We start from the raw sequence: 13,072 nt of genomic DNA on the forward strand, positions 1-13,072 counted from the left end.
TTGGTAAAAAAAAAAAAAAAAATTCAAACCCTTAAATTGAGCCATAATTAATAAAAATAATACTTTTTCAGATCAAAACTTTCCTCATTTAATCTCTATAGTCACTTTTTACTGTGCCAATGTCAGTTCTGTTATTAAAGGTTCCAAGAAGTTGCTAACAATACCTCATAAGTTACAAGACTTAGGATATTTGTGTTTTCAGTAATAAATACACTCCTCTTCCTCCTCAAAATGCATTCAGGACAATTATTACCTAAGATGCATAAACTTTAATATTATGAAAGCGAAAATTTTCTGCATTATAAATAAAATTCTATTAAACAAAAATATTTGTACTAGAATTTAATAATTTACATGAAAATAGCGAAAGTAAATCCTACCATAATAGAGATATGATGCCTGTAACAAAACTCAGATTATATTTGTTGAATTTTGATTTTGTTTTCGCTACTGGAATCTGGTTTTAATCCAACAAGAATTTTAGTTCCTCCAGTAAAGTTTTTAACTCTTTCATCAAGGTCAGAGGTTACATCAACCAGAACATTCTGAATAAGATACGGTCGACAAATCGATTTTTTTTATTATGTTGTTTTAAGCAAAAACAATATTACATACTTAAATGCCATACCAAAAATAGTAATATATCAAAAAATTATTAAGTAGAAAGTTATTCATACTTAAAAGAAATTTATATGGAAAATTGTGCAAAATCATATTTTTCTTAGACGTTATATATGGTAAAACCCTTAAATTGAGCCATAATTAATAAAAATACTTTTTCAGATCAAAACTTTCCTCATTTAATCTCTATCATCACTTTTTACTGTGCCAATGTCAGTTCTGTTATTAAAGGTTCCACGCAGTGGACATGACTCCAAAGGAATATTTTAGATTACTTTTGTCATTGCTGCAACATTTGTTGTCTATAGCAATAGACTTGCTTTTTTTTTTTTACTAAAAACACAAAATAGTAGTTGTTCTACGCCATGAATTTTCATAATGTTTTGATATATTACTATTTTCGACATGATAATTAAGTATGCAATATCATCTTTGCTTAAAACAATATATTTTTAAAAATCGATTTGTTGATTGTAGGTTAACAAACACCAAAAAAAAATCTGAAGAAAATAATCCAACTTAAAACGTTTTCTTTTTTTGGTTCAGGAAGATGAAAAAGGTATTGATTTTGGTTCAGGAGGATGAAAAAGTATTGATTTTGGTTCAGGAAGATGAAAAAAGTATTGATTTTGGTTCAGGAGGATGAAAAAAGTATTGATTTTGGTTCAGGAGGATGAAAAAAGTATTGATTTTGGTTCAGGAGGATGAAAAAATATTGTTACATGCGTTACTTACTGTTCAACCAAATTCTTTGAAATGACAATTTTTGTTCCTTCGACGTTGATGAGGTCATGATCGGATAGCATGTTCTTCTCCTCCTCCTCTTCTTGTTCTTCTGTCATCGCAACTTGTACGGGGGCTGAAGGTCCAACCTTCTGGTACAAAGGACATTCCTTATTCGTACGCATATGACCAATCTGACCACAAGCACCACATTTCAACTGAAAAAAAGAAAATCTTTTAGAAACTTTTCACTAAACAACCAACGAGAAAATTTATGTTTTGACTTCAATTGGATGATTTATAAAAACACAAAATGCAACAAAACAAATTTTTAAGAAAATGAAACAATTTTGTGGATAAAAGTATTATGATTCATCCTAATTATCGCTGTAATACGCATTGTTTAAATGGCATAGAATTGAGCTAATTTGAAGAATTAAACAAAATGGGAGTCAACAACGTGAAAATATATATATGGAAATGGCACTAACCCTATTTCAACATCCCAAGGATAAGGGCAAAGTGCAGTGCTAGGTGTAAGTAGAAGGATCAATGGCACCAAAAGCATTCATAACTTACGAGGATTAATCTGTAAGGTTAGTCTTGCCGCATCTATCATAATATGAATCTGGTGTCAGCTTTTATCAAGAGAACAAAACAGATTTTGAGAGTTGGTATAAATGAAGTTAATCCATCACTGTGCTCCCCTTAATGGGAATCATCATACATCCTGTTGTTGTGGATTGTATTATGAGTGACAGTGCGACCATCTTCAGAAGCATAAAACTAAATTTTGAACGGAATTTTATTTTTGCGATGAGGTAGCATTATTATTCACATTATTTAAGAAAACTTGGAGATTTGGAGTTCAATCCTTGGTGAAGGCACTTCTGAAAAAGTAACCAATTACAGGACAGAAAGATAAAAAGTATGGAACGCAGAATAAAAGCAAAACTTATTCAAATTAAAACTTCAGTTAGAAATTCCAACAAAAACTTATCTAAGAAAGGCTACGAACATAAGGAATAAGATGAATTTGAAACCAATTTTTGATAAAAACAAATATTTGATTAAAAAAAATCAATATTTGATTAAAAAAAAATCAATATTTGATAAAAAAAAAAATCAATATTTGATTTAAAAAAAAAAAAGCGCAATATTTGAGAAAAACAGCAATGTTTGATAAAAAAAAATGTTTGATAAAAAAAAGAGGCAATAGTTGATAAAAAAAAAAATTACTTTCAACATTGGTGTTTCTTTCTTCTTTTTCTTTTTCACAGGAGCAACTTTTTCTTTTTCTTGATTTCGTTTGATTCTTCGAAGTTGTTCTTGAATCCTGATTTGAAGAACAAAAATTACAAAATGGATTTTTGATAAACGTTTTCTGTGAATTTGATAAAAAGCTTCTCAAATCTTTTCATTTGACATAAACACAATTTTCAGTTGTGTAGAGAATCCAAAGTCATTGATTTTGAAAAAATATTCTTCATAATTTATAGATTTATAGCTATATATTTTTATAAGTGATTAACTGTATTTGCTTGACCATATGGAGAAAAATTCAAAATTTAATTATGTTTACAACTTTTTTTAAATAGGAATTATAAAAATTTGTTTTAATTTTTCCTTATTTCATTTTTGATTTAATTAAGTATATGATAGAAGTGCAAACGCGGTAAAGTTTATGCTACAATTCAAAGTTAGATATAAGCAAGAAATAACGTTTTATGATTTTATTAATACAAATTAATACTATACAAATTGTAACATAAAATGATGCTGCTTTAAAAACCCGAAAAGGTATTTTTTATTTTAAATAAATATTAAATAATAATAATGAATCAATTTTTTTAATCTTTAAAAGAATTCAATTGTTTACATTCAATTTTAAAAAGAAAAAATTTGCCAATTCCCCTAAAAAATAAAAATTTGACTTGTGCAAATAAACGGCTAACTCTCAAACGTTACCTTCTCCTTTCTTTTTTCATTTCTTCTTTAACTTGATCATCTAACGTGGCAAATTGTTTGCTGAAAAAAAAAAAAAAAGTTTTGAAAAAAGTTTTTTAAAAAAATAAAGAAAAAATTCAGAATACATTTTTTTGATATAAAAAATATGAATTGTGTGCAATGATCACTTCATGAGAATCATAAATGATACAAGGTAGACTACTTGGTTTCCAAAATATGCCTGTGATTCTTTGCAAGTGATGAGTTATTTCCCTTGTATCGTTTCTTTGTCAATATTTAACTCAAAGGTTTTACTTTCACATGAATGAATTACCACACATCAAGGCCAAAAGCCATTCGACAATAAAGATTAATGTGATTGTCAGCAGGACAACAAATAACACTATGAGAGGATTGAAAAGAATAAATGGAATGGAGAAAAATTTGATTACTGAAGAGAACAGCACAAGTATTTGTTGTCATCGAACTTGAATATAACTATGTTGTAGCCTAAAGGGAAAATACGTTCTCCAAATTGGAAGTTAACCAAAAGAAACTATCCATGGAAATTCTATTCGGTTTTTGTTAAACAGAGGAAGAAATTTCTTTTCGGCGATGGTAGAAAACAAGTTCTTGCTGTGAATATTTTACAGGAAAGGAAGGATAACCCAAGTAACAAATAAACTGAATGCGATGCTGATTGTAAAATTTCGGTCTATCAAATGATTCCAAATAAATTTTTTTTTCAGAACACTAATTAAAATTTTTTTAAAAATATAAACTTAGTCTGAGATTCCACAATTTAGCAATTATTAAGAAATTTCAGTTGAGACCTCATTGACTTTACCAAATCATTGCATATGTATCTCAAAGACTAAAACCTATCAGTATCATTATAAATGCATAACAAATTCTATATAATCAGGTAAAATAAAAACAACAAAAAAATTATTTTTTTTACAAAACATTCTTTTTCATTAAATTCAGTTGCAAACATTAATAAAAATGAAACAATATTAAAAGTTTTCAATCAAAATATATCGGGTGAAAAAGAGGACTTACATAAAGGCAGGATCCTTGGTTTGTCTGATCCGAACGTAAGTGTCGATCACAGCTGGTTTCCGTACAATCTCAGACCGAGTAAACTCCCGTCCAGACTCATCTCGAAACGTACGTGTGATTTTTAATTTACGGCCACCCTGTTTCGTAAAAGAAAATAGAAAAGTCCTGTAGCAAACCAAAGAGATTTCCAACTGAAAACAAAGATTTTTTTTTTCTTTTTTACAAATTTTGTATAGAAAATAATACACATGTTCAAAGTAAATTTCTGTACAACAACTATCAACTGCTATCCTAAATCCTTAAGGTTTTCCTATATATTTTAATAACAAAAAGTACATGCTGACATACACCTTTGTTCTGAATGTACGTAGGTTTTAAAAAAAAATCATTTTAATTATTCAAATTAGCTGTAATTAACGAAACAAGTAACCAATTTCTTAGTTTTTTTCATTTCTTTCTTTCCAGCTTTCTCCCTATTATGTTGATTCATCCACTCTCTAATATTTCTTAATGTCCACCAAATTTAGAGAAAGAATCACTTTATTCAGTTGTGAAATCTAATTTACATGCATATCTGTACACACCAGAAATGAATCTAATTTACATGCATATCTGTACAGAAATGAAAATTAGAAAGCAAAATATAAGTTTCTTTATTGTATTTTATATTTCTCTTAATCTGAATTTTGTATGCACCTTTGTAATGTGCAGCGAACTAAGTATTATGGTATCTGTTTGGTACACAGATTAAAATGGATTAGTATTTAATGCAAAAATGATAAAAAAAAATAAACCATATTCATATCGTTTAGGTGGAATAAAGCACTCATTCTAAGTCAACAGGTTATAACTTTTGCCTGTTTTTAACAATTAAAAAATCTAGTCTATGTATGAAAATAATGAAAATAATAATGATGAAAAGAATAATAATAATATAAATGTAGAGACATTTTTAATTATGCAAGAAGGTCTTAAAAAATATGTCATAGTTTAAGAATTGTCAACTAAAATGCATTCTCTATCTAAGCTTCAGCCTCTGTCCCATCGACGAAATGTAGCATCCCTCTGCCTGTTCTACAATTACTTTAACGGTGAATGCTCCGACGAACTGCAAGCACTTGTACCCCTCCTTTGACGTAAATACCCCCGACAAACCCAACAAGCAGCTAAATCCCACCCCTTCACAGTATAGATCCCTAGATGCAAGAGAGCCTTCTACTCCAGCAGTTTCTTCCCCAGAACTGCTAGACTTTTGAATTCCCTTCCAGGTTCCTGCTTCCCCGACTGTATCGACATTCAGAAGTTCAAGTGTAATGTGAACGGACATCTTGCTGCCCAACTTCCTACACAGTACCCCTGATGCTTATGTCCCTGAGAGTAGCCCCTTACATCAAAGTGGCAATGTGCCTTGTTTGGGGTGAAAATGTAAAAAAAAAAAAAAAAAAGAATAGTGATGGTGACCTGTTGGGTCGCAGATACGCATTCATCTCATTTCAATAGATTACACTTCATGTTTATCAATACAACTAGATATAATTTATCCACAAACAAATTTGTTATAAAATCATATTTCTTTGACAATATTTCATTACGAATTAATAAGCAGTTCCCATTGTTTGAAAGATTTAAAAATAAAGATATTTAATAATTAAATAAACTTTATTATCATTGGTCTGCTTTGATGTCTGTTTTAAATATTGGCACGAGTTGGATGGCTTGAAGAAATTGACTTCAAAACTAATCTATCTCTGGCCAGGCCTTTGTTTATCACTCTTTCTCTCAAGATCATTTTTATCACTTGTTCTCGTTCTGTCACCTTTTCTAGATCTACTTACTGAAGAACTCTCATTGATTCTTCCAAAGTCTCTTGTTCTGCGTACATCTTCCTATATTGTCCAGATTTAATCTTCCTCAAGGCTCATCAGAACTACGATATTCTTTAAGACTAATATTACAAATCCAACAGATCATTCTCATATATCTCCATACAATATATGTAATATATTACATTTAATATATTAATAATCACATTTGATATTTTAATGATCATATTTTATAAATAATTAGAATTAACCTTTCGTCCTTCAATTAATTTCTTTTAAATTCTTTTTATAAGTCGCCATATTTATTTTTTTAACAAAATAGCAACAAAACTTTATATGAAAAAAAATGTTTGAAACTTTAAACTCATGATTCCATTAAGTTTTGCATTGCATATATAGCAGATTATCTATCTATAAAAGTGAGATGTGTGTGTATGTGTCTGTGTGTGTATACATGTGTGTTTGTATGTGTGTGTATGAGGACACTGTTCAACCTATATACTCAATGAATTTTTTAATCTACAAACTTGAAATTTTGTATATACGGTATCCAGACCAATGGAAAACTTTTTTATCCATTTTCATCCAGGAAAAAGAGCTGCTAAGGGGTCAAAAGTGAAAAATTGGAACTTGGGGGGGGGGTCAGATTTTTATCTGCTGCGTACATCTAGTAATGAAATAAAAATGTTGAATCGAAACTATAAAGTTTGAAAAGTTTATTTTCATTTTTGCCAAGGAATGTTTGAAGTTTTTATAGCTAGGAGCATGACAGGTACTACCACACTCAAAACAAGGAGTGACGACAAGGAGTAATAGGAGTAATGATAAATGAGACTTAGCTCCCAACTTTGGCCCGACGACCAGATATGCATGACAAGTCAACAGCAAACGACAGAAGATTGTATCAGAAAAAAAGTCAAACAAAAGAAAAAAAAATTTCTAACCAATGAAGAAAAAGACGAAGCATCATCATCTTTTACTGAGCCAACCGCTGAATTGGATTGAGCATTCGCGGCTTGAGCAGCTTTTTTCTTTTTCTCGTTTTCATGTTCTTTATTCGTTTCTTCCATCAACATCTTTTGTAATTCTTTCCGCATTTGCTCCTCTCGTTCAAGACTTATCTGAAACAACAAAAACGACGAATTGAGACAATCATGGGTAAAAAATTTAAAAAAAAAATCATTGCCACTTTTCAATGTTTTTTTTTTAAGTACAATTTTATAAACATTTAACAAAAATTTTTAAAAATCATTGCCACTTTTCAATGTTTTTTTTTTAAAGTACAATTTTATAAACATTTAATCTAAAAAAAATTTTTTTTTAAATGGTGATTTAGTTTGGAAATACAAAATAAATCATAATATTCAAACAATCCCCATAGTTTCTTGCTACTTCTCATTCTAAACATTATCTCATACCAATGCTATTATTCTATATACCTACAAATCTCTATCAAACCATGTATGGAGTATCGTCGCATTTGGCTGGTGAATTACTGTCCCATTTAAGGGTTCTTCATGAAATACAAAAACATATCTTTAATTTGACTGGCTCCGTCCTTTCTTCTTCTCCAACAAATGTGATGTTGCTAGTCTCGGTCTTTCTATAAACACTATTACAGCATGTGCTATTCAGAATTGTTTGATTTCTTGTTCTAGTGATCTCCATCAATTCGGTGTTTTCGTGCCTCATCGTTATACAGCTTCCTATTCCAGTAGCTTCTTTCCCAGAACATCAGTTTGTGGAAATCTTTTCTTGCTGATTGTTTTCCTCCTATCTACAGCCTTCATCTTTTAAGACTAAGGCCACTAGGCATCTTGGTATTTGCTATATTCATCTTTCTTATGTCAAGTGGCTTCATGCTTTGTATGGAATGAATTTCATTAAAAAAAAAGTACTTTTTTTTTCTTGTCAAGTTGACCAGCACATTTTTCAAGATTTTGTGAATTCAATATCTTTTTTTTTTTTTTTTTAAATTAAAAAAATTTAAATAAAATTATTTTGAAAAAGATGAAAAACTGCAGAGTTGGTAACCAAAATATTCAATCCTAATTCTGACTCAAAATTTTTATATAACCTCCCACTCCCCTACTAGCCCACCAACAACAGCACAAACCTGATTGTATCGCTTTCAATAATATCCTCCCTTTTAGTATTGGTTAAATAGTAGGGTAGCCTGGACTCTTAAAACTTTCATAAGGCAACTAGTCTTAGATAAAAAAAAAAAATTTCGAAATAAAACTAATATATGATTGGCTTTGAGTTTGTCCCTGTCAGAAAAAAGTTTAAATCCTAAAAAACAAAAGAAATGCTTCAGACAAACTAGTCTCCATGATAGCAAAAGAATGTAAGAACACGTTTCATCTTTTCGCAGATGTTATTTACCTGAGAACTGGTCTTTTTATTTGCTAACATATTTTCAATATTTTTGCCCATCTCTTCAAAATCAGAATCTTCTCCCGTACTTGAATTTTCATCCGTCGATAAAACTTCCGTTGATGTGAGAACTCTGGAAAAAAAAAAAAAAAAAAAAATCAAAATTTGTTTGAAAATTAGAAATTATTTTAATTCTTATCCAAAACTAAAGTAAAATCTTTAGTGATGTACACACCCATGATGAAACATATCATATTCCAAAAATCAATTAAATTAATCCAGTAGTTTTATTTTTATAACAAAAATCATCATGTGATTAATGGGAATTTGTAGGCTTTACAACTAGTGGTGGGATGATTAATCGGAATCGTTAATCGTAAGAATCGTGCATTTTGGGGGGAATCGGAATCAAAATCGCATCGTTAAAAAATAACTTAGATTTAAAATTATGATTCCCTTATATTTTTAAGTTGAACTGTTTGTTTGAAGTAAGATTAATGCTGTCAAAAATTTATGATAAAAACATCATAGAATTTTTCATAATATATTTAATATGATGTACATGAATTTTATTAACTACTTTAAAGTTAATCTTTATTTATCTTAATGAGTTTTGAAATTTCTTTTAATTTTTTTCTTTCTTTAATTCTTTGATTTAAAAAAACATTTTTTTTTTACTTTTAGCTTAACTTGCTTTTATATTTCACCATTTCGTTTTCCCTACATTAAAAACCAACCTTGTGTCTAACTCTGCCCTTGTGGGGAGGCAAGTAAATAGGAAGTAATATGGCGGCTGAAAAACGTTTTTAGACCACCATAAAAGCATTTAAACCCTGAAGAATTTCCGCCATGCACACTTGTTGTTCTAAGTTAACAACTAGCCACTCCTTGTGTTTCAAACTTTAAAAAAAAAAAAAAAAAGCGCTTAAAATAGTAAAAATACCAAAGCTTTTTTCGTTTTGGATTGGAGGTTTCAGGCTCCCTTATTATCCCGAAGAACCAGTAAACACTTTGCAATATTTTTCAATAATTATTTTTTTTTAAAATTCTTTATAATAAATTTTTATTTAAAATTAAGACATTATTTTCTGAAACATTTTTTTATATGTTTACATTTTGTTTTTAAGTAAAATTAAGAAATTAATTTTAAAAAAATATTGTTTATATCCACCTTCATTCAAAAGGGCAACTTTTCGGTAGCTTAACCGGTTGTTAACCTAAATTTTCCAAATGTCGGAACGAGGTTCGTCTGCGGGACCTACTTATCTAAGCTTCACCGATTTTTGTTATTATAATTTAATTTTTTTTTTTTTGCCGGAATTTATGTAATTATTAACAAGAAAATTGGTGAAAGTCAAAATGGAATCCGTGCTATTGTTAAATATTATTTTAAAGTTTAATTAAAGTTTTACGATACTTGTTTTTATTAAATTGTTAGGTGAAAGTACAGAATAGGTACACAACACCCTCCTGTCCCCACGTTAAGAATGGCTTTCTAAATAATGTTATTTCAGCACGGCTCAATAAGTGCATGAGTACCTTTTATTTTCTTGAATAAAATTACTTGAGAACATTACTGTTTTTATTTTAATAATTATTTTTTATTCAAAAATAAAAAATAAAAATTTCAATTGTTCAAAACATGTTTTTTCCCAAAGTTTATTGGGATTTTTTTTTTTAATTACCATATTTTTCATGAACATGCTCTAAAAATGTTTCAAAGTTATCTAATATTTTTTCACTTTTCATGTTATAAGCCTCTCTATTCATGGCCTCATCGACATGAGACCATTTCATTTCTCCTACTGATCCCGATATGTATTCCAGTCTTCTTTTAATACGAAGCCAGTAGGCTTCAATATTGTTGGTGCAAACACCAGTAGGCGGATCCACAAAATTTTGTGAATGGTTGATAGTCCCGTGAAGATAATCAAACTTGAAAATAATATTTAAAAATAGCGCGGATTCCATTTTGACTTTCACCAATTTTCCTGTTAATAATTATATAAACACTGGCAAAAAAAAAAAAAAAAAAAGATAAAATCAAATAACAAAAATCATGCGCAAATTTCAAGCCAAAATAAAAAAACTCGGTCACACATGCAAACATTCTTTCCTTATAAAAATAATAACTTCTCCCTCAGTCAAACAACGTACAACATCGGAGCTGATGCATATTTCGCTACATTTAGTAACACAACGTACAATCACACTATGTATATATGAACTCCTCCTCCATAATGTAACATAGTTACCTGGACTTTAGCATCTAGAAACAACTTGTTAAATGCCGCAGTTTTTATTGTATGCTAAGTTTATTTCCTAAACAGACGAATAATACAACCATTTAGGAATCCATGATGAATCATCCCAGGTTGCACCTGGCGCTGGCGTAAGTTGTATTTAATAAAATATGCTATACAAGTATGGGAATATTATCCCTGATTTAAAACGATGAAAATACAATCAGATAACTTAATAAGTTTTTCAATTATTTTTCTGTAAAAATAATTTTATAGGTTTTTGTTTCATTGCTTAAAAATTGATTAATCCAATCTTTTTAACAACAATTTAGTTTTTGTGAATTTTATTTGATTGAAATAGAAATGAAACCAATAAAAAAAATATGAGGGAATAAAGCTGGGTGCATACTTATTTTGCAAGTCAAATATCCGTTGACATTCTTCTTTATAACGTTCTTGATGTTCAGCAACCGAGAAACGATTGCCACGAGCAAATTTACTCCAACCTGAAACGAAAAGAAACGTTGATTAAATACGCCACACAAAAAACATGATGCCGGATGCAAATTCAAATCAAAAATAAATTACAAATTTTTTTTCTACTATTAGCAGAGTCACTAAATGTTGCCAGGGAATGAAAGTGATCCTCATATATTAAATGACGATTTCTTGTCATATGAAGTTGATAGTTGCTGAAATTGGTTCAAGCGACTTCCATACAACTGGTCAACGTACACTGCATGTTTTTTTGACTAATGAGTCATCATGAATATGATAAGTGTAAGCATAAATATCATCCTCATCGACATATTCACTTAGATGTCCGACTTACATGCTGGCATGTATTGAATAGCATTTAGAAATTGTCTTCCAAACAAAAATTGAGGCAACCTTTCTAGGGCAATTGCTCTGTACATATCGAAGGCCTTTGATAGGGTATGGCATAAAGGTCTATTACACAAGATCTCCAGCTACGGTATAGCTGGAAATGTCTTCTCAGTTATTAAATCATTTCTCTGATAGGTTCATAAGAGTAGTGGTTGATGGGCGGAAATCAGAAGCTCATAGTATTAATGCTGGAGTCCCTCAGGGGTCAATCCTGGGTCCAACTCTCTTCCTGATTTACATCAATGATGTTCCAAATCACATCCTTAGATCATTTGTAGACATTTATGCTGACAACACTACCATCTATGGTAGCACATCAAAGGCCGTAAATGGCCAAATTCTTTCTGATGCTCTCTCCTCTGATCTTATCTACGTGGTACAATGGGGAAAGAAGTGGCTGGTTATTTTTAATGCATCTAAAACTAAGCTTCTATCTTTACACGATCAATGCTCTGATCACCATCTAGCATTAATTGAAATGAATGGCTCATATCTTGGGGAAGCTCCATGTTTTGACAAGCTTCTGGGCTTGACCTTTACTCCTGATCTAAAATGGAACACGTACATCAAATCCGTTGCCAAGGTCACTGGAAAAATGGTTGGATCCTTCTATTGATCCAGTAGATATCTCACTGCTGATGCAATTCTCTACCTATATAAGAGCCAGGTATGTCCAAGGATGGAGTATTGTTGCCACATCTTGGCAGGAGCTGCTAGAAAAACTTATCCTGGCTTGACAGAGTTCAAAATAGACTTCACAGCCTAGTAGGGGATGCTCTTTTCTCTTCCCTGAAACCTCTTGCTTACAGAAGAGATGTTGCAAGCCTGTCTCTGCTTTATCATTATTTTCATGGCAAGTGCTCGTCTGAGCTCCATTCTATGGTCCCCCCTCATCAAACTTTCACAAAAAACACTTGTCTAGCTGAAAACACTATCAATAATTTCCCCCACTCTTTATCTGTGCCTAAACCTAAACGTAGATTCCATGAACAAAGTTTCTTTCTTAGAACTGCACACCTGTGGAACTGTCTTCTGTTTGCCTGCTTTCCAGCTGACTACAATATGGTCATCTTCAAGTCAAACATAAACAAATTTTTGATGAGTCGTTTTCCTTAAGTAATGCAATTTACAAAATTTACACTATTAATGATAACTATGATATTGTCCCATTGACTACTGTACACTCCTTAACCCTTATCCTCGAGTAGCCTCTAGGCCTAGATAAGTGGGGACTTCTATGTAAAAAAAAAAAAAAAAAAAAAAAAAAACATCAATATTTTTTAAAACTGGTTTCATAAACAGGGTACCAGTATTAATGATTTTGAAGTGTTATATTTTAATATTCAAAATAATTTGGTGGATGAATATTTTCAAAACATAACTACTTAC

The 13,072-nt window shown here is 30.4% G+C and overlaps 1 protein-coding gene across 3 annotated transcripts in view; it reads right to left on the reverse strand.

Annotated features, from left to right (window-relative positions):
• The window catches only part of LOC145252820 (transcription initiation factor TFIID subunit 1-like), a 120,498-nt gene that overhangs the window by 29,949 nt on the left and 77,477 nt on the right, over positions 1 to 13,072 (reverse strand). For all 3 annotated transcript variants that reach the window (XM_080112809.1, XM_080112804.1, XM_080112796.1), the window contains exons 23-29: positions 11,205 to 11,301; positions 8,562 to 8,685; positions 7,121 to 7,297; positions 4,354 to 4,490; positions 3,313 to 3,372; positions 2,584 to 2,680; positions 1,357 to 1,562 (exon numbers count right to left, since the gene is read on the reverse strand). In XM_080112809.1, coding sequence (XP_079968935.1) covers positions 1,357 to 1,562; positions 2,584 to 2,680; positions 3,313 to 3,372; positions 4,354 to 4,490; positions 7,121 to 7,297; positions 8,562 to 8,685; positions 11,205 to 11,301 — 898 coding nt within the window. The remainder of the gene's footprint in view (positions 1 to 1,356; positions 1,563 to 2,583; positions 2,681 to 3,312; positions 3,373 to 4,353; positions 4,491 to 7,120; positions 7,298 to 8,561; positions 8,686 to 11,204; positions 11,302 to 13,072) is intronic.

This window comes from Euprymna scolopes, chromosome 3, assembly GCF_053919585.1.
Source record: "Euprymna scolopes isolate OS-2025 chromosome 3, ASM5391958v1, whole genome shotgun sequence".
NCBI lineage: Eukaryota > Metazoa > Mollusca > Cephalopoda > Sepiida > Sepiolidae > Euprymna > Euprymna scolopes.